Source organism: Marmota monax, unplaced genomic scaffold (assembly GCF_021218885.2).
Source record: "Marmota monax isolate L192 unplaced genomic scaffold, Marmota_monax_Labrador192_F-V1.1 WCK01_AAM20220418_F8-fsc00001, whole genome shotgun sequence".
Classification (NCBI taxonomy): domain Eukaryota; kingdom Metazoa; phylum Chordata; class Mammalia; order Rodentia; family Sciuridae; genus Marmota; species Marmota monax.
The window spans coordinates 43,985,780-44,011,284 of record NW_026693777.1 but is presented as its reverse complement, the minus strand read 5'-3'; the positions used below and the strand labels follow the sequence as shown (position 1 = coordinate 44,011,284).

Here is a 25,505-nt window from a genome sequence, read left to right as displayed (position 1 = left end):
AGCACAGTATCCCCAGTGGGTGAGAGAAGGTTCTGTCTGAGATTACCCAGGTGAATGGTACTATTCTTGGCAGTACTTTCTCCATGCATCAGAGCTGGAGGGCTGGGTAGAGGAGAAGCGGCCACTGGCAAGCAGTCAGGACTATGGCAGGGACGAGGCAGCTACCTTGGAACTCATCAGGAAGCACCAGGTACCCTGTCCTAAGCAACCCCACAGGGTGGACTTGGGTGGTGGTGGACCATGAAGAGGGGGTCTGTCTCACCCCCAAAGGGAACATATGACTTCTCGGAGGCACAGAGCCCTGCTCTTTCTTCCTGAAGACAGGCCTGCCCCATCCCACTGCCCACCCAACTCCTATGGCACCCTCCTCCTCCCCGGCTCTCCCTCCTGCCAATGCAACCCGAGCACTGGGACCTGGGAACACTCTCCCTCTGTTGCCTCTCCCTGCTGCCTCGGCCTCTGGGTGTCTCTGCTTCCTCTTCCTCCCTTTCCTCCCCAACACTTTTCTACTCCTTCAGGGGCACCTGCTCCAGCTCACCCCACATCTTCCATGGTATTTTCCTCTCAGGCTTTGAATATCACCCTTAGAGTTAACCAGATGCCCTTCCTGAAACCTCCTTCCTCCCACAAGTATGCCCTAATTAAAGGGAAGGAGGCCTGGAAGCCCCCTCCTCATTTCTGGAATTGAACTCTCAGAACCACACAAGCTCCACAGCTTGGACCCCATGACACTACTATTTCCATGTGTCCTGTGCCTGAGAACCTTTAGTGAACCATTCCTTTAGGATATGCCTAGAGTCTTGGTCCCATGCAGGACACCCCTGTCTGGACAGGCAGGTCCCCTGGGTGGTGAAGTGGGCCCTGTGCCTCCAGCTGCCTACCCTTTTTCAAATATCCCTGAATCCTGGAATAAAGAATAAAGGCTTCCTTTATTCTGTCTGCCTCTTACACTTTGAGCTTGGGGTCTAGTGTGCTGCTCCCTTCCTTGGCCCATACCATCCACTATTCACCCTTTCCTGCTAAACAATGAGCCCTCTGAGGACATAGACCATGTCTTCATTTTCTGGATCAGTCAGTACGTCATCAGAATTGGGTAATGGGGATGGATGGGTAGATGGATGAGTGTATGAGTTGATGAGTGAATGGATGGAAGATGAATGGATAGGTGTGGGGAGGGTGGGCAGGTGGGTGGGTGGATGGATAGATGAAGAGTCATTGGGTCCTAGCCTTACATGGGTTCTTATGTTGGCAGGTGCTGCAGGAGGAACTAGCTCTTCATTTGAGCTCCATGGAGAAACTTGACCAGAAAGCCCAAACCCTCTCTGGTCCAGAGGCCCCTGAGCAGCTGGGGGTGATGCAGGAGAGGCTCCGGAAACAGTTGTGGGTGCTACAGGAGCTGGTAGTCTCACGGTGAGAGGCTTTGCAATCCCTCTCATCAGTGGGTTCAGGGGTCCTAGCCTCAGTTGACTGTCCCTATGTCACGGCCGTAAGTTGGTACATATGACCCCAGGCCCATAGAGATACATCAGGAGAAGGATATCTTTGTTATTTATACATAAATTCTTCAATCATCGCCCACTGGGCAGGAACTAGGTGCCCCAACTTAAGGCCATTCATCTCTTCCCCACATCTATACCTTCCTTTTACCCTCCCCTGGTCTTCCTGTGCCTGCTTCTCCCTGAATCCTGGATCATAATTTAAGCAGAGACCATGAAAACCCCCATCCTTCGGGTCACTCCCTTCAACTGGCCCAGCTGTCCCCAGGGGGACAGCAACTAACTCCTTGGGAACCATGGGCTGTCACCACAGGGGTCGAGAGCTGGAGTGGACCCTGAAGCTGCATGAGTTCATGAGGGAGGCTGAGGATCTGAAGAGTTGGCTGGCCAGCCAGAAGCAGGTGGCCAGAAGGGAGGAGAGCCTTGGAGAGAACTATGAGCACGTGCTGGTGAGGGGGCAGGGGTGGGGGAAGGACTGGGGCAGGTTATGGGGGAAAGGTGGCTGGTCCTGCTGGGTTGGATGGAGAAGGTGCAGTGGAGTCACGAGTCCTAGCTAAGGACAGGCCTTCAGAGTAGAGTAGGCGGGCTGTGCCTGTCCAACCCCACATTTTCCTGTAGGTCACTGAGGTGCCCCACTCCCCAGGCTGCCTGCTGCCTGACCAGTGGGTGCCACACGTGTCATCCATTACCCTCTCTCCTCAGCACCTCTGTACCAAGTTTGCAAAGTTTCAGCACCAGATGGAGATGGGTGGCCAGCGGGTGGCAGCCTGTCAGCAGCTGGCAAAGAGCCTGCTGGAACATGGCCACAACACTGCCCACAAGGTCCATCGGAAGCAGCAGGAACTGCAGTGAGTGCAGGAGATAGGGGCAGGGGCTGGGAGCAGGGGAAGGTGTCGGGCAGGGAGTCTGGGGTATTAAAGAGGGTGGCATGCTCCAAGGCCCACACAGGTTCTGCCTGTCCATCTGGAGAGGGGCTGGTGCCAGGGAAGACCACAGGTTGAGGTCTGTTATGGGAGGTGAGGTGAGAGAGCCCTGCCCAGGGCTTTTTCCCACCTACTGATCCCAGAACTTGTAGGAGGAGATGCAGGAAGACTTCCTGGACCAGGGAAGGGGCTTTTCCATGGGCTCCCCCAGCTCCCATAACTGCCTCCTGTGCAGCCCTTACACACCACTTTCCTAGGTTCCACCCAACTGGTGTGGATCCACCCCCAGCCTGTGAGCTTCAGGCAAGGTTATGACTTTTCATAACCCCTAGCACAGGGCCTGGCCTAGTGGAAGCCTTTGAGCTCAGCCAGAGTTTGCTGGCAAATGAGAAATGAAGAGATGTGTCCTCTGCCCCTAAGGCATTTGTAATCTGATTGATATATTGAGAATCAAATATGCAAGATGTAAGGAGTATCACATAGGAGAGAGATCAATTAAGTGCTGAGCATTATACCAGCAAGGGACCAGATTCACAGTGAAGCTAGAGAGAGACTCCTGGAAAGGAGGGAGGTTTGCAGATGGGCCAAAGGCAGGAGGCACTAAGGAAGAGGCCCATTCAGGAGCTTTGGACAAGTTATGGATACAACCCAGGGAGGAAAAGGGTTGAACAGACCTAACAAGGGAGGGGAACTCAAGGCTCATCCCCTGCTGGTCTCCCATGTGCCGCCATCAGGGCTGCCTGGTCAGAGCTGTGGGAGCTGACCCAGGCTCGAGGCCAACTACTCCAAGATGCCAAGACCATCCTCAGAATTCATGGAGATCTGCTGGAAGCCCTTAACCAGGTCCAGGTGTGAGCTCAGCAGGAGGAAGGGATTCTTTGTAGAAGTGGGTCCTTCCCAGGCTCAGTACCCTACCCACCATTCCTGACCCTGGTGGACCTCTGCTGTCCTCAGGAGAAAGCCATGAGCCTCCCCAGTGATGTGGCCCAGGACCTACATAGGGTGGAAGCCCAACTGAGGAGACAGGAGGGTCTCGAGTGTGAGCTTGCGCTCTCTGAGCAGCAGGTAAGCAGATGGGCTGCCTCCCCCACTTGAGCCCTGCAGGTCCCTCTGGCTTGGCCCATCTGTTCTCCTAGATTCCCCCACTGTCCCTCAGCATCCAGTAGGGCCCATTGTGCATGGCAGGGCATGACCCAAGGAGGACCTGAGTTCCCTGTGAGGGACACATTTTGGGATGGTCAGGCCTCTGAGGACGCAACCCTTCCTCTCTATCCCTTATATGATAACAGCTGCAGAAACTGCTGGAGGCTGGAGAGAGGGTGCAGAAGCTGTGTCCAGGGCCTCAGGCCCGTGCCATGCAGCAGAGGCAGCAAGCTGTGACACAGGCCTGGAAGAACCTGTGGTTGCAAGTGGAGCAGCACAGGGCCCACCTGGAGCGGGCATGCCTCCTGGCCCGCTTCCACACAGCAGTGAGAGTTTCTTCCCCTTTTGAGGGGCCTCTGTGTGTGTGTGTGTGTGTGTGTGTGTGCGCGCGATGTATTATACCTTGTGTGTGCATGCACTAATGAAAGAAAACTGGTGTCTTTGGGGGGGAATGGGACAACAACATGAAAAATATGAACCCATCAAGATGTTAGTCTGGCTGTTCACGGGTGGAGCTCAGGGGACATGGCAGGGACTTCTTAGGTTTGGATGAATGCCAGCACAAATGAATGACAGGGTCCTGGCCAGGGCTGAGAAGTGAGAGCCCATTATTAGAGACCCAGATATTCTAGACAATATCCTCTGGATCAACCTGCATCTATTTAACATCTGTGTTGAGCCCTCTGCTAGGAGCTGTGGGTGGAGAAAGGAGGGTGATATGGAAGATGAAATTTCTGCCCTCATGGAACCCACCCAATGTGGGTGGGTGAGCCTAAAAAGGAATCAAATGAGAACAGTGAGCCTTGTAGTGAGGTCCCAGGAGTCCCTGTGTTCCAATGCCTGGTAGACCAGGAAGCTCAACCTATGACACTATGAAAAGGCTTGAGTTTAGGGTGCCACTCTGTCACTTTGTAGCACTCTGAGAAAGGCACTCAGCTCTAGGTTGTTACTCTCTGCCAGTCAAGCACCTATAATTTGACACATAAATGGTGTCACTATCCCCTTTCCCTTATGAATTGTTTGGATAAAAGCCCAAGTCCCTCCAGCTCTGACACTATGATCATCCACAGATCAATAGAAGACAGCAACTTAGCAAGGACCTAAGCAACTCATCCAGACCCTGTCTCTAAATAAAATATAAAAAATGGCTGGGGATATGGCTCAGTGGTTAAGCGCCCCTAGGTTCAATCTCTTACAGAAAAAAAAAAAATAGAAGACAACTGTAAATGTTAGCTCAGAAGCTCAGAGTGGGAGAGCAGGAAGACATCAATGGACAGGGAAGGCTGCAGAGGCAAAGAAGGCCTCAGCCCTAGAAGAGCAGGGGAGCTATTTACTCAGCAGCCTTTGCCAACCATCTCCTGTCACCAATTTTCCAGGTAAAGTTTTTAGAGATGGTAAAGAAGGACAGGGGATGCTAAGCAGGAGGGCAGCAAGTGCTTAGGAAGGAAGTGAGTCTTGGTGAGGGGGAGGGCCTGACACACATGGAAGGTTCGTGGACCAGGGAGGATGGAAAAACAGGTGTCAATAGCTCCAAGCACCTCACCTGAGGCCCCAACCCTGGACAGCTCAGGTGGCTTCAATGTGCAAGTGTATTCCAGTGGGCTACAATTGTGCCTCTATGCCTAGGTCCCTGCCACCCACATTTCTTCCTCATCTCCTTGATCAGGTGTGGGACTACACTTCCTGGGCAGCCAGAATGAAGCAGGAACTGCAGGCAGAAGAGAGCTCCCAGGGGCCCAGCAGCACCCTGCTCAAGCTCAAGACTCACCAATGGCTTCAGGCAGAGCTGGAGTCCCGAGAGGAGCTACGACATCAGGCCTCCCAGTTGGGCCAGCAGGCACTTCTGGCTATAGGGACACCCACCAAGGAGGTGGGCCCCTTTCCTGGCACTCCCAGCCTACCCTGACCTAACCTAGCATGCCTGTTCCTGGGGATCTCTATGGCACACAGGCCTCTCCTCAGAGGCTTCCCCTGGGACCCACTTCCATCTTGTTCATGCCACCATCCCCAGCCCTGCCTCTCCACGTGCCCATCCCCAGGTCCAGGATGGGCTACGAGCCCTGCAGGAAGAGCGAGACCAGGTGTTTCAGGCCTGGTCACAGAAACAAGAGAGGCTACAGGCTGTGGAGCAGGAAGAGCTCCTCCTCAGACGGTGCCAGCACCTGGAGAAGATCCTCATGGCACAGGAGGCAGGTCCCCTGGGCACGTCCCACCTCACATGGCATTATCTCTCTCTCCACTCCTCCCTTTCCCTTGAATCTTTGGCATTTTCTTTCACATGAACACAGAGGCTGTGTGTGAGCCCTCTCAGGTGGCCAGGGTGGAGCACTGGGCCCCAGGCCAGTTTCAGGCCTTCTCCTCCCCATCTCTGACCCCAGACTAAGCCCCAAAGGAGATTGGTCATACTCCCCACTTTGTTCAGAAGTCAAGGCATTGCTGGCTCCAACCCAGGCTCTCACTCACACTCGTGGCTCCTCTGCCTGTGCCCAGTGTTTACATCAGCCACAGCCACAGCCACAGCCAGGCCCTTGGTTCGCCCAGGGGCACTGCCTCAGCACAGGGAGGGGCATGCTGGCTGAGAGCCCTCAATGGCTTCTGACTTTTCCATGGCCTGATCCAGATATCCCTGAAAACCGGTGCCCTGGGCAGCTCGGTGGAAGAGGTAGAACAGTTGATCCATAAGCATGTAATCTTCCAGAAGGTGCTGACTGCCCAGGACAAGAAGGTGATGGACCCGGGGGAATCCTGGGCACCGTCAGAGTGTTGGGGATGGGGAAAGAGTCCTGTGTGGGGGACATGGCAAGCACCCAGAGGCAGCACTGATATATCTGTGGGGCAGACTAGTATGTGTGGCTTAAGTGAGGGTCAGGGATGAGGTGGGCAATGCTGGAGGGGCCACAGTGGGTGCTTGGTTCTGTTCATGTCACATGGTCACCAGGGAGCAGCGGATTGACCAGCCCTTGGCAATGTTAGGCTGAGGGAAAAACTCCAATACTCTGGAAGAAAGGACTGTGAGTCCTGGGGCCAGTCCGAGTCTAGTCTCCCAGGGTGAGAAACCAGTAGCCCTGCTTCTGCCCCACAGGAGGCACTTCTGTGTGAGCAGCTGAAGGTGCTCCCAGGCACCAAGAGACAGGACTTGCTTCACAGCATACTGGAGCACCAGGCTCTAGTGAAGGAGCTAGCAGAGAGCCGAGGACATGCCCTGCAGACCTCCCTGCTGATAGCCAGCTTCACCAGGGCTGCTGCCCAGGTAAGAGGGCCACCCACCACCCATTTGGACCACAGCTGGAAGATTAAAATGACCTTCAAGCTGGGCACAGTGGCACACGCCTGGAATCCCAGCTACTAGAGAGGTTGAGGCAAGAGGTCTAGAAGTTTGAGGCTAGCCTCAGCATCTTTGCAAGACCCTGTCTCAAAATGAAAGATAAAAAAGGCTGGCATGTAGCTCAGGGCCCCTGGGTTCAATTCCAGCACCATAGAAGAAAGGAGATGACCTTTATACCATAATCCTGTAATGAGGAAAACTGAGATTTGGAGAGTTAAATTATTTCCCAGGCACCATGCTGGAGGACAGAACATTTGATTCTAAGCAAGTGTGTGGAGACTTATTTCTTGAGTGCTAGCCAGGCCAGAACAAAGGGGCAAGGAAATGAGCGGAACAGTTCAGGGTCCCAGGAGTAGGGGTCATATCTCTGAAGTGAGATCCACCACAAGCCCTCCCACCTAGCCACTTCCTGTGGCTGGGAGCCAGCTAGGCCTGGGACATCTCATTTACCTTCTAGAACCCATTTAATATACCACACACTGCCGGCCCTGGCCCAGGCCAGTAACCCACCACCTGATCTCAGCTGAGGGGGCAGCCTGGAGGTTGAGGCATCACAGAATTATGTTTCCACTCCCACCAGGCTGAGGACTGGATTCAGGAGCGGGCACAGCAGCTGAGAGAGCTGATCCCTCCTCGGGACCTGAAAGATTATTTGAAGCACCTCCAGATACACAAGGCCTTTGAGTCTGAGGTCCAGGCCCACCAGGAGGTCATGACTTCAGTTGCCAAGGTAACAACAGCCCTAAGTTATAGCCTGCTTTAAAGTGTGGACTCCAGGATGACCCAGGGTAAGGTCTCAGGCAGGAAGAAAGGCACCTGCAAGTTCTCTGTCCCCTCTCTCCCTAGCAGGGGGAAGCTCTCCTGGCACAGAGCCACCTTCGGGCAGGAGAGGTTGCTCAGAGGCTACAGGTGCTGCAGAAGCACTGGGAGAAGTTGAGGCAGGTGGTGGCTCTCCGGGGCCGGGACCTGGAAGACAAGCGGAACTTCCTGGAGTTCCTGCAGAGAGTGGACCTTGCAGAGGCCTGGATCCAGAAAAAGGTGGAAACCCAGCTGAGCAGGGGCTGGCTGGGGGCTGGAGGCTGAGAGTCGGGGCAGGGAGGAGCACAGGCCCATGGTTCTCTGGCTCCCTGACAGGAGATTGTCCTGGAAGGTAGTCCCAAAGCCTCTACCTGCCCCTTCCTACCCCAGTAGTTGGTGCCAGGGGGCTGGGTGCCTGGAGCCAGAGCTCAGCATGCTGTCTTCCCCTCCTTTGGCCTCTGTAGGAGGTGATGGTGAACACGGGTGACCTGGGCCAGGACCTGGAGCACTGCCTGCGGCTCTGCAGAAGGCTCCGTGAGGTCCAAAGCGCCACGGCCAGGGTAAGGGACTCTGCCAGGGAGGGGTTGGCACAGCATCGCCCTTTGGGAAATGCAGCTGGGAGCAGTGAAAGAACATGGGCTACAGAGAAGGGTGTGGCCCAAGTGTCAGTTCTGCATTCACCGCTTGCACACATGCAGTCAGCCTCTTTCTGATCAGGACTTCATTTCTTCACCTCTGTATTGAGGATCATGCCTGCCTCAGAGGTGGGGGGCAATTACATGAGTCTCTACCTGTGAAAAAACTGCACAGACATATGTTTTTCCTACACACACACACACACACACACACGCACACACAACAGCAACAACAGATGAGAGCAGAGTCGAGTCTGGTTTGGTTAATAGTATTACACCAATGTGAATTTCCTGGTTTTATTATTGTATCATAGCACATAAGATGTCACCAAGAGAGAAGCTTAGGGAAGGTACATGGAGCCTCTCTGTACTACTTTTACAATTTCCTATGCATCTATAATTACTTCAGAAAAAAATTAAAAGAGATTGCATATGCCTGGGTGTAGTAGGTAGTCAATCCCTCCCTCAGTGTGGCTACTTCAGTATCTTAGCATCCCTTCTTATCCCCTCCCTATGAATTACACCAGAACTGTTTCTCTTATGTGGTATAGAAGAAAGCGATTTGGCAATGTATTCACAATCAGCTGTTAGAACTCAAGTGTTCTAATCTCCTCCCCTTGATGTAAAAAAATATGATGGTTTTTATTTTTAAAATATTTTTAGTTGTAGATAGACACAATACCTTTATTTATTTATTTATTTATTTTTATGTGGTGCTGTGGATAGAACCCAGCTTCACACATGCAAGGCAAGCACTCTATCACTGATCTACAACTCCAGCCCTATGTGATGGTTTTTAAAGGCTGCATTGCCTAATCTGAACATGTCCTTTGCTTGTGGTAGAATTGTACCATACAGATGTTGTGCCAGATGGTATAGCAGGGAAAGAGTTGGAAGTGGCCTCAACCCAGGCTAATCCTTGAGGGCAGGACACCCAAACTGTAGAAGATTGGAACACACATGTCCCTCTACTCCTTTTTTTTTTCCTTCTTTTATTCCAACCAGCTGCATTTTAACTTTTTTTATATTTATTTTTTAGTTGTAGGCAGACACAATATCTTTATTTCATTTTTATGTGGTGTTGAGGTTTGAACCCAGTGACTCACGTGTGCTAGGCGAGCACTACCACTCAGCCACAGCCCCAGCCCCTGCATTTTGACTTTAAAAGCTTCTGGTCTTGATCCCTGGGAGAGGATCTCTTGGTCTGAGAGATTCTGGAGCTGCTGACTCTAAGCTGATATCATTCACCCTTCCTGGCAGGGGTGGCCTCTGGCCCTGCCACAGGAAAGAAAGTAACTGCTTCATGTGCCTCAAACACACTGCTCCTAGTTCCTGAGTGCCAACTGAAGTGCCAGGAAGGGGCTCTGAGCAGGTGGTTCCAGTGGCCTTACCTGCACCTCCCCCATAGGACACAGTGGGTGACACCTACATCAGGAGCATCAGTGACTTATCACTGCAGCTCAAAAACCAGGACCCTGAGGAGGTCAAGACCATCTGCCAGCGACGAAGTCAGCTCAACAACAGGCCAGTCCCAGACTGGGCAGGGCAGGGGGGCCAGGAGATGGGCAGACAGCCATCTCAGGCTCCCCTTTTTACTACCACCCCTTGGCCAGGTGGGCGAGTTTCCAAGGCAACCTGCTCCAGTATCAGCAGCAGCTTGAAGGGGCCCTGGAGATACATACATTGTGCAGAGAGCTGGATTACATCACTGAGAGGATTGGGGAGAAGGTAAGCAGTAAAAAGGGGATCCTTGTGCATTGAGTCAGGGAAGTAGACCTAAAGTATCCTGGTGTTCCACTCTTCAGCTCGGCACTTAGAGGTTGGCCCTATCAGAGTTCCACTGGGGGCATCTGATAAGGGATCAACAACAGAGTATAGACCCACTTGCAGGCTCCACAGCCAGCCCACCTGCTCATTTTCTCCCCCAGATGTGCTATAGGACTAGAGGCCAGAACATGCCCTCTGTTTCCTCCAGCCCCTGAGCAAGCCAAAACCTTACAGGAGGCTTGTGCCAGGGTAATTTCAACCACCACACAGATATAGGCGCTAAAAGCTGTTCAGAAGGAAGTAAAGTCACATGCAACCTGGGAAGTCCCACGTGAAACAGGGCCCTGTTCTGGGCCCACCCAGCTTCTTCCTGCTCCAGTTACTCTCACACAGAGAGACCTAGGACTCTGTGCTGCTTGCCCCTTTTCCTCCAAGGTCTCCACCTCCCCAGGGATGGGAATCAAAAGAAACAAAATATTAGAAAGCACCACACACACATACAAAGATTCTTACCTAAGAGGATTCTTTCCACATTGCCACTGTGGGGCTGCCTAGCCCTCTGCAGAATGAGGAAACTGGCAGAATCTAAGGTCAAACCCATAAAGGCCTCTCTCCCTCACCCCTCAGGGATCCCTGATCCAGACCCTAGAGGGTCAGAAAGATCTGGAGAGCATTCAGGAGCTGATGTGGAAACACAAGGTGCTGGAGCAGGAAATGGGCCTCATCCAGGTTCAGGTGGAGGTATGCAGCTGGGGGTACAAGTTGGTCCAGGCCATGAATGCCTCCTCCTGTGGTCCCTAGCAGCCAGAAGGCAGAAAGGGCTTTAAGATCCTGCAAGCCACACGCCAGGGGCTTTCCACAGCTAGAGCCTCCCCTACCCAGCCTCTGACCCTGACTTCTTCTGCAGTCCCTTGAGCACAAAGTGGGCCACCTCTGCCAGAGAAGACCTGGGGCAGCCCATGGCCTCAGTCACAAGAAGCAAGAGATGATGGGCAGCTGGTGGCAACTCCAGAGCAGAGCCCAGAAGTGGTATGAACCCCCTGGGCCTCACTCCCTCACTGACCCATTCCCTCCAGAATCTCAGTCTCTATACTTCCCCTCAGTCCCTGTTTTCCCCTAAGATTCTGTATTGCCAACTCATTCATTACCAGCACAGGGCTCTTGTGTGCTGAGGGGATTAAGGGATAGGAGACCACATGGGTGGGCATGGGGAAAGAGGGGACTGGTGGCCTAGGACTAGCCGATGAGCCCTGTGGGTAGGAAGGAGTTGCTGGATGCCCTTCACCAAGCTCAGAAGCTCCAGGCACTGCTTCAGGAATTGCTGGTCTGGGCCCAGAGGCTGCGGGCTGAGATGGACCTGCAAGGTGCCCCTTGCAGCCCTGCAGGAGCCAGACACATGCTAGACGAGCACCAGGCACGCAAGGTGAGCAGCAGGGTCACTGGGCCTCTCTGGACTTTATCTCCCCTAACTCCCATTTGTCCTGCATCCTTTCTCTGTCTCCTGCTTTCCTCTGTCCTCCTCTGTCCCACCCCTCGGCTGTCTTTCTCACCTCTCTCCTTCCCTCTGGGCCTCCTGCAGCCCTCAGCCTGCAGGAGGATCTGAGCCCAGTTCCATTCCAGGCTGAGATAGATGCCCGGAGAGACAGCATCAGTCTGGTTCAAAGCACCGGGCAGCGCCTACTTGCAACTGGGCACCCATCAGCTCCTGGCATTCGGCAGGCCCTGGCTGCTTTAGAACAGGAGCTGAGTGGCCTGCAAGGAGCCTGGCAGGAGCACCAGCGGCAGCTGCAGCAGGCCCTGGAGCTGCAGGTAGGTACCACCCCAGTGTCCAGCTTGTCCTCACTGTCAGGGTCTGCACTGGTCCCACAGCCCTTTTCGCTTTCCAGAGCCAAAGCCAGAGGGGCTACTGAGCCATGGCTTTCCCACCGGTCCCTGCTCAATTTATCCACAACAGGTTTGGCTTGGCATGGACTTGATCCCTGGAGCTAGGCCCCTGGTTTCCCCATGTGGTCCCCCAAAGGGTCACCTCCCCTGAAGCAACTAGACACTCTGCTGACTTTCTTTTGCCTTATCTTTTCTCACCAGCTATTTCTGAGCTCTGTGGAGAAGGTGGAATGTTGGCTATACTGCCAGGAAGTTTCCCCAATCAGTGAGGGTGTTGGGGTAGGTGCCCAGCAGGAGTTGGAGAGGAGGTACATGAGCAGGATGGAGTTGAGCCAGTAGGGCTCCCCAGGCCAAGGGTCCCCTCCTCCTCCTCCAGCACATCAGACATTGAGCAGTTACTCACCCATCAGTGCTTCTCGTGCACCCAGGGTCAGCCCCACGGGGAATACCCTGGGAGCTAGAAAGTGAGCCTGTGGCCCTGTCCCCTCCTTACCTCCCTCCCACCCACCTCATCACTGCCCTCCTCTCTTCCCACACACCCAGACGTTCACTTTTTCCACTGCCTCCCAAACCCTGTGACAGACAAGTGGAACTTATAGAGACCTCAGAAAATAATTCCAGGCTGACAGAGTCTCATTGGGAGCGCAGAAGAGAGGGGAAAATCTCTGCCTGCCTGGAAATTGACTCTAGACCCAATGCCCCTGGCTGAGAAAGCTGAAAGCGCCTTGACAGGTTCAAGAGATGGGTTTGGACAGAGCAATTCTTTGGTGGAAGAGGTTTTAGCAGGAAGGCTCTGGAATGCGGGGAGCAGATAGCTTAGGACAGGGAGGGGACAGCCCTATGAACACCATCTGGTTATGCTCCCCCTAGGACTCTTTGGCCAATGTGGAGACCCTCCTATGGAAGCACAAGAGGCTTGAGCAGGGCCTGAAGGTACAGATGGAAAAGATCAGCACACTGGAGCCCACAGCCCACAGCCTACAGCAGGGTGGACAGCCAGAGGCCCAGAGTGCCCTGACCAAGTGGCAGGCCATGCTCCTGAGGTGCCTGTAGCTCTGGGGTGATGGGAATTGTGGGTGGGATAGCATGGGTACCTGGCATCCCAGCTCTTCCCTTTCTACCCTTCTACCCTTAGCCCACGCTCACCAGCCTTTTCCAAGGGCTGAGCTCAGATGCCACAGTCCCCACCCCTCCTGCCCTGCAATGTATTGGCCTGTTATGGACATCCAGCGACACATGGAAAATCCCACTTCCTTCTTCGTTCAGCTGAAATAAAAGGGAGCTTTTTAAATATTTTTTAAGTTGTAAATGGACACAATTCCTTTATTTATTTATTTATTTGTTTGTTTATTTTTATATGATCCTGAGGATCGAACCCAGTGCCTCACACGTGCTAGGCAAGCGCTCTTCCACTGAGCCACAGCCACAGCCACAGCCCTAAAAGGGAGTTTTACTAAAAAGAACACACTCAGAAACTTAGAGGGCAAACAATCTAATGAAAAGGAAGGCACCAGAGCACAGTGCTTGAGCATTAGCCCTCTAGTGCCAGACAGCCCTGGATTCCTCTGCCACCCACTACAGGTGGAACTTGAGGCAAGTTCCTCTCTGTCATAGAGGAGTCTTGAATCTACAAGGGGCTAAAATACTGTCTCCGGGGGGCTGTGCCATCTCAGTCACAGGCAGGCAGCAGATCTCTTACACTTAGGTAAGTTCAGTCACAGATACACATGAGCTGCACACTTATGAGACACCAGACTCATAAGTCTTTCTCATGAAAGCTCATCCAGTTCCACTGCATCATCCAGCTCTTGAACTTTAAGATTGAGGCAGATATGGCCAAAAGCTGGACCCCACATCAGCAAGGACCATCCTTCCCAGGGAGCCCACCAGGGCCTATTAATTTTGTGATTCCAGGCCATCTCCTTTCCATTCTTTTTTTTTTAATTTATTTTTTATTAGTTCTAATCAGTTACACATGACAGCAGACAGCTTTTCGATTCATTGTACACAAATGGAGCATAACTTCTCATTTCTCTGTTTGTGCACAATGTGGAGTCGCTCCACATGTGCAGTCATACATGTACCCTCTCCATTCTTGCAGGTGGACCTCACCTGTGTGAGGAAGTATTTGAAATGACAAATGGAAAATGTTGGTTTGCTGGTCTCTGTCACCTTGGGTGGCTCCTGGCAGGCCTGGCTGATTCTGGCACAGTGCCACCCTGTCCCCTCCCGGGTTTCTGCCATCCTCAGGAGGAGGTTTCCCTTCAGTTAGGCCCATCTATGCCTCCACCACCCACCATATCCTCTGGCAGAGGGGTTCACACTCTCACTAGTGTGGGGAACTCAGGTGGGGAAGTGTACAGAGTCTACAGGGGTGAAGGGATGTGAGGACCTCTTTTCCTATATCTCTTGTAGGTCTCATTTACAATCTTTATTTTCATGTATGTGGCAATGTACTTAATACATTGGTACAGAAGCACATATATAAAATGCATAAATTGGTGTATAACATTTATACCTATATTACATTTCAAGTGTTAAATTGTCATAATCATAAATTATGTTAAATATTATCTATCTTTATCTATCTACATTTGGAGTGCCTGCTTAAAATATTCTTACTACTAATAATGCATAATTAAAAAGTGGCTTAGATACTGTATAAGTCTGCTTGGACTGCTATAACAAAATGCCACAGGCTGGGTAGTATAAACAATAGAAACTTGTTTATTCATAATTCTAGAAGCTAGAGGTCCAAGATCAAGTTGTCAGTAGGGTCGGTTTCTTGGCCTCTCTCCTTGGCTTATAGGTGGCCATCTTCCCTCTGGACTCACATGGTCTCCTTCCTCTCTGGGTGTTTCTGTGACCTCATTCAGAATACTTATCGTATCAGATTAGGTCCACCCCTATGACTTCATTTGAACTTGGTTATCTCTTCAAAGACCTTATCTCCAAATACAGTCCCATTCTGAATTTCCAGGAGCTAGAATTTCAACATAGGGGATACAGCTCAGCCCACAAAAAACACTAATATAGAGGGAATGTTTCATGATTTCAAAGGAAACCTGATTCAGGATTGTGATGCCAAGAAAAGATGTTCTAGGCTATGTGCACATGTTACACACGCATATACACACCTGTAGCAGCTCCAAGTCCTGATGGGTGAGACTGGGGGCATATGAGACCCTCCTTCTGCAGGAAAGAAGCACTGGTGGAGCGAGTAAGGACCCGGGGTCGTCAGCTGGAGGAGTTGCAGCAGCTGCAAACCTTTCTGCAGGATTCACTCGAGGTTCTCCTTTCTTGGAGCAGGAATGGTTGTGGGTGGGGGAAGGAGATGCCCCAGGGAAAGGTCACCCTTCTTCCAGGGCACCCCAGAAGTTAGGGAGAGAGGAGAGTCCAAGGCTGCAGAACCTGGTCCTCCCCATTCTCCTAGCTGGCCACGTGGCTGAGGGAGAAGAACCTGGTGGCTTTGGAAGAAGGTTGGCAGGACCCAGCCAAGCTGCAAGCACAGTTACGGAAGCAGCAGAATTTCCAGGCTGAGCTGGATGCGAGTGTTCCCCAGCAACAGGAGCTGCAGAAGGTGAGACACCATGGGGCTGAGGGGGCCACAGACTGCCCCTCAGAGCCTGGAAGCTGGTCTGGAACCATGGTTGTGACAGCTGACGTTCATCAAGTGCTTTCCTTGTGCTAGTGCCTTGCACTGACATGTAGTGGCATGCACCGGCATGCAGCAGGTTCTTCCTCGGGGTTCCCTCTCCAAAAGTAGTGACTTTTCAATAATCTTAAAGGTAACGTTTTGACATGATAAGTGCAGTTAAGTGCAGATAAGCAGTTATGTAGGTAGAGGCAGCAAAACATAACACCTTTAAAAACATTTCCTTTTCTTACCTACAAAGGCAGGTCTTGACTCCAGGCTGACATAAAGTGACCTACTAAGTATTTCATACACTCTATCTCACTTAAACAAATTACTATTATTATCTTCACTATATGGATGAGGAACATATGGCTCAGAGAGGCTGAGAAACTTTCCCAAGATCACATAGCTGTGGGGCTGGTCATTGAAGCCAATACAAGGGCCGTGGTACCAGCAGTCCTGAGTCTGTGAGGTATATGTCATGTTGTGAATTCAGGAGGGGCAGAGACTGCTTCATGGGGGCCACCCAGCCTCAGAGACCATTCAAGAGCGGCTGCAGGAACTGGAAGAGCTCTGGGCTGAGCTGCAGGCCAACTGCCAGAGGAAAGTCACCAAGCTGCAGAAGGCCTGTGAGGTGAGGCTGTGACATGCTATGGAGCAGTTGGGTGGGCTCTGGCCTCCCCCTTATACCTTGTCATTTCTGTCCCAGGTCCTATATCTACAGCAGAGTGTAGAGGAGCTGGAGAGCGGGCTGGAGCCCATTGAGGGCCAGCTGAAAGCCCCTTTCACAGGCCAGAACCTACCTGGGGTAGGCAAGCTCCTGGGGGCACAGGGGGAACTGGAAGTAGCCCTGGACATGCAGACCAGGCAGGCTGAGGCCCTTCTGGGTCAGGCCCAGACCTTCAAGCGGGATGGCTACTGCCTCGCCAAAGATGTGGAAGAGCAGGCCCAACAGCTGCTTCAGAGGTAGATCAGCATGTTTCTTCCTCTTCCTCTGTTCCCTAGAGGGACACCCGCCCCCTCTTCCCAGCTCATGTCTTCTCATTTTTTCCCCCAGTCCATGATGAGGGTCACAGCAGGGGGTGAACTCTATGTCACAGTCTAGGCCCAGTTCTGAATACCATGTTCCCCTCCTGTTTCTGCCCTCCCCTGCTGCAGGTTGCAGAGTCTTCAAGAGCCCCTGCAGGAGCGCAGGGCAGCCCTGGAGGCCCAGAGCCTCCTCTTGAAGTTCTTCAGGGATGTTGATGAGGAGATGACCTGGGTGCAGGAGAAGCTGCCCTTGGCCACTGCCCAGGATTATGGCCAGAGCCTGAGCGCTGTGCGGCACCTTCAGGAGAAGCACCAGGTGCTGGCTCATGCTGGGAGGCACTGCCTTCAAAAGTGGGAAGAATTCACAGATAAGGAATATGCATTATGGCCCAACTAGGCTCTCCCTGCTTTGGAGGGCACCATGGATTCTTTGTGAACTTGGGACAGGGGAACAAGTCTGTGGGGTGCCATGAGGCTTCAGGCACAACCCTTGAGGCACCCCAAGTGTCAGAGCATCCCTGTTTTTATTTTATTTTTCCTCCTCCACAGAACTTGGAGAGTGAAATGAGCAGCCACAAGGCTCTGACCCAGGTGGTGGTAGGCACAGGGCGTAAGCTGGTGCAGGCTGGGCACTTTGCTGCCCATGAGGTGGCCGCCCGGGTGCAGCAGCTGGAGGCAGCCTTGGACCAACTGCAAACAGAGATGGCACGGAGGAGGCTGCTGTTGCAGCAGGCCCAGGAGGCCCAAGAGCTTCTGATGGAGGTGAGAAGGTGGAGCGCAGCGGGGGAGGGCTGGACCTGAGAATCACCTGCAAGGGCCAAGTGCTGTGCATCTTCTCTCTCCCCCACTAAGGGGTTTCACATCCCAAGTTCTTTCATCTGCCTGTTCCCCAGAAAACAGGCCACTGGGTTGTTTGCTTTGTTTCACTGTTTCTTCTAAACCAGTGGTTCTCAGCCAGGGCTTTGCATCAGAATCACCTGGAGACTTCATCTTGTGATTCTCCCTAAACTACCTCACAATGGTGAATACATTTGTATAAGAAGAGAAATTAGATGAAGTAATAAGAAATAAAAAGGAAAAACATGGAAAGGAAATTGACTAAAATCTTGTTCTAATATCATGTGACAAAAACAAAATCTATGCCTGGGAATCTAGAATAAAGTGTCTTTACTTTGTGTGGAAAAAAGAATCACCTGGAACCTTCAGGAAACATTGATCTCTAGGCGTGGCAGTGTTCCCTATAGTCCCAGCTACTCAGGAGGCCAAGATGGAGGGGAGGGTCAATCACTTGAGCCCAGGAGTTCAAGACCAGCCTGGACAACATAGTGAAATCCAGTCTCAAAAGAAAACAAAAGAAAAAGACACACTGATGCTCAGACTTCATCCATACCTGTTGAGAATCTGCCAGGGTGGGGCGCAGGCTTAGGGAGTTGGTGAGGACCTCCACCAGGGGATTCCAGCTGACAACTATGGCTCTAAATCTCAAGGCCACAAATCACAGGCTAGAGTCCCAGAGTCTTCATCCAGGGAAAAAATGATCTGTTGTCACCCCAGCTCCTGGAAGCAGGATCCTGGCTGGCTGAACGGGGCCATGTCCTTGACAGTGAGGACATGGGCCAGAGTGCTGAGGCCACACAGGCCCTTCTGCGTCAGCTGGAGGCCACCAAGAGAGACCTGGAGGGATTCAGTCAGCGCATGAAGCAGCTGCAGCGGTCAGCAGCCCTTCTGGACAGCAGGCAGAACCCAGACAGGTGGGCCACAGCCAACCCTCCTGGGAGGAGAAGAGTGCCCCCCACAGAGGTGCCTGAGGCTAGCTAGTCCAGCCTGCAGAAGGGTGCCAGTCCTAACTATCCTTCCTGCTGCAGCCCCAAGGTGCTGGCTCAGCTGCAAGCTGTGAGCAAGGCCCACGTGCAGCTGCTCCGGAGGTTGGAGGGCAGGGGGCAGGGCCTGCAGGAGCAGCTACAGCTCCACCAACTGGAGCAAGAGACCCTGCTCCTCGATGCCTGGCTGACCACCAGGGTGGCCATCGCTGAGTCCCAGGACTATGGGCAGGACCTGGAGAGTGTCAAGGTGGGTCAGTCCTGGGCAAACCTGGGGGACAGTGAATTCAGGCTGAGCAAGAGTGAGGAAGGCCTGTGTTTGAGGATGAGAGGGATGCCGTGGGGGTGCAGCAAGGAAATGGGAAGGGGCATCTTTAGGAGGATCCCTGTGGTTCTAGAACCAGGGCCGACAGATTATGTAGCCATTGGATCCTGCCAAGTTCTTCATGAGCTCCACAGGCTTCTAGACACTACCTTCAGAGTGACACTACCTGGTTCCACAACCTTGCAGGTGCTGGAAGAGAAGTTTGATGCTTTCAGGAGGGAAATCCAGAGCCTGGGGCAGGTCAAGGTGCAGGCCCTGAGGGATCTGGCAAGGCCCCTGGAGAAAGGAGCACCCAGGTACTATCCCCAGATTCAAGCCCAGAAGAGCCGCATTGAGGCCACTTGGGAGAGGCTGGACAGGACAATCAAAGTGCGTACAGAGGTAGGCACCCACAGACCAGGGTGGACAGGGTAGCCAAGGGGCTGGCCCATCCTGTTCACTGCCAGGACCAGAAACAAGCAGCCCTATCAGCTGTGGAGTGTGTGCATGCGTGCACTGGTCTAATTCCCAAAGACAAGCAGGTGGGGGCCTCAGTCCCCCCATCTAGCTCTCTCAACTGATCTGGCTTCCTCCTAGTACCATCGACAGCTTCAAGAAGCATCAGGTAGTGTGTCTGGCCAGCTTCTAAATCCATTGAAGCCTTTCCCTTTCCCAAACATGGGCTCCAGTTCTAATAAGACAAACCTTGTCCCTTCTCTTCTTCAACAGTCTCACACTTAACTCCATGTGCTCTCTCCTCTTGCAGTGCCAAGTTCTCCCCCTTCTCCCTCACCCACTCCCCAAATCTAAATGCTCTGAGTGGGTTTGTTCACTAAGGAAATCCGTTTTCTTCCAGAACCTTAGCTCTTGACCACAGCTGCTGGTTTCTGAGAGCAGTCCAGCTCATTGAGTCCTTGGCTGACCCCACAGCCCAAGGATCCTGGCCTGGGGCAGTCAGCTCCAGAGCTAACCCACTCCTCCTGTCCTGGCCCCAGCAGAAATGCTACAGCTGTGGCCTGCCCAGACCCTCCCACAGACCAGCCTGCTCTTTACATGAATGGATGTGTCCTCAAGCACTCCAGGGCCATGCTTGTCTTTCCCATGAGATGAGTACTGAAAGCTCCTTCTCAACCCCAGTAACATCACATTCATTGTATAGCTGCCACGTCTAGGATATTTCCTGGGGGTCATGGATGAGTCACTACATCCTCATTCAAAAGGAGATAACTGAAGAGGCCATGTCTCAGGGAGAAGGGACCCTGGGAACAGAATGCAGCCCCAGCAGGGCCTCCTTTCTCTCCCAGAACTTGGTTGCAGCCCGAGAGGTCCGTGGCTTAGAAAAGGCAGTGACAGAGCTTCAGGGCTGGATGCAGGAGAAAACTGCCCTGATTGAGGGAAAGATCCATAGCCACTGCGTGTCATCTGTGCAGTCCTTGCAGCCCCAGCACAGGCGCCTGCAGGTGAGGACCTTGCCCAAGGCCTTCCCATCTGAGCACCTCCCAGAAGCCAGAAGTGTATCTGTTCATCTCAGCCCCTTCCCAGAGGTCCACAGGAGTCCCCTGCACCCAGGGATTCTATTTGGGCCTTCCCCCTCAGGGCCCTGGAACTTGGCCCAGATTATAGAGCAGAATGTAGGGTGCTCCTTAGAGAGACCTGGGCTTCTGAATGGGGAACATGCATGAATGGGGGTTCAAAGGGGAGACTGTGGGCTGATCTTGTGTTCTGGTTGCAGAGAGAACTGGAGGCTATCAAAAAGGAGTTGGCACGGGTACAGATGGAAACCTGCAGACTGGGCCAGTGGCACCCTGAGGCTCAAGAGGGCCTGGCCAAGCAGTTGGCCAAGGTGCAGAAGGCCTGGGCCACCCTGGAGGTGAAGGCGCAGGAGTGGGACCAGCAGTTGGCACAGGCTGCCCAAGGCCATGCCTTCCTTGGGCACTGCCGGGAATTATTGTAGGTGGTCTTCTGCCTTGGCAGTTGGTTCAGCTCTGCCTTGAGAGATGGCGGTCATCCTGGATTTGGGGGAGCAGAACTGTCTCTGCCCTTGTCCCCCAGGCTGTCCTGCCAGCTCTGGTAGCAGCTTTCTTTCCCTGCAGAGCATGGGCTCAGGAGAGGAAGGTGCTGGTGTCTTCCCAGGAGCTGGCTGGGGACATGGTGGGGACTGAGCAGCTTCTTGGGCAGCATGAGGAACTGCAGCAAGAAATCCAGGAACATTGCCTTCAAGCCCAGGACATACAAAAGGAAGGGCAGAAAATGGTGGAAAATGGCCACTTTATGTCCCTGGAGGTGTGAGCATAGAGGGTGGGATGAGCCCAACTTCCCAATGCCTTGGAACCTGAGCAGGTGTGAAAACCAGCAGTACAGGAAGGCCAGGGAGGGAAAGAGCGGCCACAATGGGGAAGGTCCCTCTGCTTTCAATTTGGTTCTCCTGCCCTTCCTGGAGTGGGAGTGCCACGAGTGCCCAGCTCTCATTGCAGCTGTCCTTCCCTTTCAGGTGGCAGAGTATCTGCAGGACCTGCATTGGCAGCTGCAGGAGCTCCAGGCAGAGTGGACCCTGTGCCAGCAACGCCTCAAACAGACCTGGGATCTGCAGAAGCTGAGGCAGGGTGTGGAGCAGGCAGATGCCTGGCTGGCTTCCAGGGAGGGCCTCTTGCTGGAGCCCAGTTTTGGGGTGAGTGGAGACTGCCCAGAGCCAAATGTCCTCTGGCAGCCATGGCCCAGAACAGACCCTGCTGCTGTTCCACTCACTGGTCACCCAGGCTGGGTTGTGGAGGGTGAGGGAAGGCTCTCAGCACCCAATAAACTGGACCTTACCCTGACTCACTTCTCTCTAGCGCTCAGTGTCAGATGTAGAGCTGCTGCTCCACAGACACAAGGATTTAGAAAAGCTGCTGGCAGTTCAGAAGGAGAAGTTTGCCCAGCTGCAGAAGATGACAGAGGTGCGGAGACGCTGGGGCAAGGGGCAAGCAAAGGCTTGGTACACCTGGAGAACAGAGCCTGAGGGTAGTGCATGGGGAGAGTCTCTAAGCCTGAAAGTCAGGGCTCCCCTCACCACCAGCATCTCCCTGGAGCATACGGCCAGACAGCAGGAGCCCAGGAACCCAAGGTGGTAAGGACCCATCCCCTGGAACAATCAGCAGGAGCTGGGCACACTGTCCATAGAGTTGAGGGACATTAGAAATAAAAAAAGTAGAGTAGGAGCAGGTTAGGAGGACCTTCCAGAAAAGGATCATTGTGCTGATCCCATCTTTTCAGGAGACAAAGAGTACCCCTGCCATGAAGGGGTCTCTCGAGCTTAAGCAGCAGCTCCTGCCTGGGGGGAAGGTGGTAAGTGCCAGAAAATTCCCCATGCAGTCCCCCTTTGCAAAACCACTCTGGCTCAGAAGTGCCACCTGGGGCTTGTCTTTTGGATTTGGATAGAGCAACTGAGTCCCTGCTCCCAGGTACTTCACAACCTCTGTCCCACCCAGAAGGGGTAGGGCTGCTCCTCTCTTCCTACTTTTCTTGGTTTCCTTGTTAGAGTCCCTCCTGGTTCTAATGACCTTGGTGCAGCCCAGGACTTCCCCTGGGGGGCTCTGGACAAATGATGGGACCAGACCTGGCTGTCGCCTCCCCTTTGTGTGCTACCTCACCACCTCTCTCCACAGCATGATGCCAGCTCCTGGGACAGTTGCTATGGGGCCTTGGAAGGCAGCTCTCTGAGGTTGTTCTTGGATGAGAAGATGGCAGTGGAGGTACCAGATAGCAAAGGGAGCAAGAAATGGACTTTTGAGGGCTGGAGACAAGGCTAAGGGGTCAGAGGACAGAAAGAAATCCATAGGGAAAAGCGTAGATGTCCACAGTTACCCTGTACCTAATTTCTCCTCAGAAAGTGGCTTCCACTGTCCCCCTTGACCTTGAGGGAGCCCAGTGTGAGAAGATGAAGGACCACCAGGGCAGGAAGCATGTGTTCTCCTTAAGGTGAGATTGACTCCACCTGCAGCCATAAAGCTGAGGGGCTGGAGGCAGTGGTTGGAGGCAGTGGTTGAGTTTGACCCATGGCTGCTTGGGTGCCAGGCTGAGCAACGGGGCAGAGATCCTGTTTGCAGCACCATCTGAAGAGCAGGCTGAGCGCTGGCGGCAAGCCCTGGGCAGTGCAGCAGGTAGGCTTATGGGGAAGGATTGGTGATGGCAGGGGCAGGGTATTGATTCCCTGGGTCCTAAACTCCCAATTCAACTGGCACTGGAAATTTTCACATCAAGTATTTCTAACCCCTGAGAAATACCTGGGACTTATTTTCTTTCCTCAAAGAATTCAAGGCCCAGAGATGTTAAGTAACTTGTTTAAAGTTACGCAGCTAATTGGTAGGAGGTGGAGCCTGTCTGACCCCCAGCTGCCTCATAGTCCTGTTCCACCCCCTTTGTAGTCTACCACTTTTGAAACCCACACCCAAGCCCTTCCTGCCAGGATCCTTGTGGATTCTGTTCTGTCAAGGATATTACAGGTTCTGCTTTATCTGCTCCTGAGGGATTTCTCTAATCCTCAGACACCTCTGAATGCCACCTCCTTGAGGGGTCTTGTGAACAGTGATCAAGCCCAGTTCTACCACCAGGAGGAACACCAGAAAGCACCCCCTTCAACCATTTTAGCCTTTGTTGGGTTGTTGCAAGGCTCTGTGTTGACAGTGTGATCAGGGAATGTCCTGGGGTCTGGCCCCATTCCTCAGTTTCCCCTGGGCTCTATCTTTGTGGACATCTTCCCACAACTCCTAAAAGACCTGAAGTTTCTTCAGTTTTCAGTACCTCCCACTCGTCTAGGCTGCTCCTCTCCTGGCTGTGTTGAGTGTCCAGGAGACAGGATGCCCTGGGGAAACTGCTCACCCTCACTGTCCATGTGGGATGCTCAGTAGAGCAGGGCAAAACCTCCAGGGGCAGGAGGAAGGAGCAGCAGGGGAGTTGGCTGCCTGGGATGGCTTGGGTCTGAGCCAGGGTAACTGTCCTTTTTCCCTTGCTCTACAGCCCAGAATCTAAGCCTGGAACCCAAGGCCAGACTCCTGGCAGAGAATGCAGCTGCTTTGCTCAGGTGGGATGCTTGAGTAGGTGGTGGTGGTCGGGGGCGAGGATTCTGAGCTTCAATGACTGGCACCAAGGCTATTCTCACACACAAGGTCCTGGAACTCTGACCTATTCTGCTGGGGTATGGGGGGTCCCTTGCCTTTGAGAACCTTCAGCTACCCCTGGGAAATAGGAAGCCCTACACCCCTACTCTGGGTGCAAACCCCATTCACAGTTGTGATGGCAGAGCCCAAGCCACAAGGTTCTTTCCCCACAGATATGACTGTCACCTCCCAGAACCTCACTCCACTTCGGCTCTGCCTGCCCCATCCTCCACATTGGGCCAGACCCAGCAGATGGCCAGCTCTGCCACAGAGGCTGTATAAGACCTTTCCTGCTCCAGCCTGCCCCAAGGGAGGAGGTATCCTAGGCTTCCCTTACACATTGCTAGAAAGCTCCCCTTCTTTCCTCTTCAAACAATAGTGTTCATTTGCAGCATAGCCCAACCATCTGCCCTTGCTCATACCCTGCTCTATCTCCATCCTCTCCGACTTCCCAGCCCTGCTCCCTAGGAACAAAGGGCCAAGATGTCAGCATGTCCCTGATATTACAGACCAAGGGCAAGAAATGCAAAGGCTAGGAGAGCATGGCAGGTTGAGGCAGAGAAACACACGACTCTTTTTTGCAGGTCCTCAGCCTCCTATAGATCCTAGCATAATTCTGATATTTAACTACCTTACCCACATCTTTCCCACCTGCAAACCAGTGGAGAGGACACTTGAGTTGGGAGATCATGGGAGAGAGATTGGAGAAAGCAGTGTGAAATCCTCCATACAGGGGACCCCAGGCCCAGTATCAGTCTGTATGTCACACACAACCACGTGCCCTATAACAGGAAGCAGCTGGCTATGGTCTCTGGTGTAATTATCCACTCGTACTCCTGCAGAGCCCATGGGTTCCAAGTTTAGATGATGTGTTGCTGAAGGGACTTGTCCTAGACACAGTGAATTCTGGGACTACCAGGATAGCCATTTTTTTTTTGGCTCTGTGACTCCAGACACATGCCTAGGGAAGGATCTGAGAGTCACTTGGTCAGGTCTGGCAGCTATAGCAAGTTGGATCACGAGAATCAAGGAAATTACCTCCCATTCTTTCTATAAAACTGTTGTTGCCTGTCAGCTTCTAGAAACAGCTTCTAGAAGGAGTGTTCCAAGAGAGGCCAGAGAGCTTGATGACTGCTCAAGGAAGATTCTGGGATGGTCAGTCCCTATCTCTCTCTCTCTCTCTCTTCTTTCAACAGGCCTGGGCCTTGAAGTGAACCCCAGGGCAATACCAAACCTCCAGGTGCCACGTGAAGACTCTATCTGGGGAACCAGTGACAGCTATCAGCACAAGGACATCCCTACCCTGGCTGCTTCTGGGATAGACAGTTCCTTTTAGATGTATCCCATCATGATCACAAGCTGCTAGTTACCTCACTGTTACTAGTCTCTTTTTGGTTCATCTGATCCCAAGTCTGGCAACCCCTACCATGTGGCAAGAAACAGCCCCTTAACTGGACTGTGGCCTCACCCCAAGATCCCTGCATGGGTGAAGAGGACAGCCTGGGAGTCTGCTAACCTAGGCAAGGCCAGGGCTACAGCATTAGTGACCCCTGGACTCCACTGGTCTCCACTCTGCTTAGAAAGGGTGACCCAAGCAGATGCCCTGCTC

The 25,505-nt window shown here is 53.0% G+C and overlaps 1 protein-coding gene across 1 annotated transcript in view; it reads left to right on the top strand.

Annotated features, from left to right (window-relative positions):
- Nucleotides 1-24,208, top strand: part of Sptbn5 (spectrin beta, non-erythrocytic 5) — a 49,370-nt gene extending 25,162 nt beyond the window's left edge. Inside the window, 42 exon segments of the mRNA XM_058584712.1 lie at nucleotides 74-190; nucleotides 1,253-1,410; nucleotides 1,810-1,945; nucleotides 2,199-2,344; nucleotides 3,154-3,268; nucleotides 3,374-3,484; nucleotides 3,709-3,888; nucleotides 5,229-5,432; nucleotides 5,602-5,751; nucleotides 6,183-6,287; nucleotides 6,645-6,812; nucleotides 7,468-7,617; nucleotides 7,734-7,925; nucleotides 8,150-8,245; nucleotides 9,729-9,844; nucleotides 9,934-10,048; nucleotides 10,715-10,828; nucleotides 10,995-11,116; nucleotides 11,348-11,510; nucleotides 11,708-11,896; nucleotides 12,173-12,250; nucleotides 12,842-13,014; nucleotides 15,170-15,260; nucleotides 15,405-15,551; nucleotides 16,105-16,242; nucleotides 16,318-16,574; nucleotides 16,767-16,953; nucleotides 17,187-17,399; nucleotides 18,192-18,388; nucleotides 18,503-18,707; nucleotides 18,969-19,163; nucleotides 20,066-20,221; nucleotides 20,494-20,711; nucleotides 20,855-21,044; nucleotides 21,253-21,429; nucleotides 21,593-21,697; nucleotides 22,014-22,085; nucleotides 22,406-22,492; nucleotides 22,627-22,718; nucleotides 22,815-22,900; nucleotides 23,757-23,820; nucleotides 24,070-24,208. Of these exon segments, the coding sequence (XP_058440695.1) occupies nucleotides 74-190; nucleotides 1,253-1,410; nucleotides 1,810-1,945; nucleotides 2,199-2,344; nucleotides 3,154-3,268; nucleotides 3,374-3,484; nucleotides 3,709-3,888; nucleotides 5,229-5,432; nucleotides 5,602-5,751; nucleotides 6,183-6,287; nucleotides 6,645-6,812; nucleotides 7,468-7,617; nucleotides 7,734-7,925; nucleotides 8,150-8,245; nucleotides 9,729-9,844; nucleotides 9,934-10,048; nucleotides 10,715-10,828; nucleotides 10,995-11,116; nucleotides 11,348-11,510; nucleotides 11,708-11,896; nucleotides 12,173-12,250; nucleotides 12,842-13,014; nucleotides 15,170-15,260; nucleotides 15,405-15,551; nucleotides 16,105-16,242; nucleotides 16,318-16,574; nucleotides 16,767-16,953; nucleotides 17,187-17,399; nucleotides 18,192-18,388; nucleotides 18,503-18,707; nucleotides 18,969-19,163; nucleotides 20,066-20,221; nucleotides 20,494-20,711; nucleotides 20,855-21,044; nucleotides 21,253-21,429; nucleotides 21,593-21,697; nucleotides 22,014-22,085; nucleotides 22,406-22,492; nucleotides 22,627-22,718; nucleotides 22,815-22,900; nucleotides 23,757-23,820; nucleotides 24,070-24,178 (6,084 nt within the window). The 3' untranslated portion in view covers nucleotides 24,179-24,208.
- The last annotated feature ends 1,297 nt before the right edge of the window (nucleotides 24,209-25,505 follow it).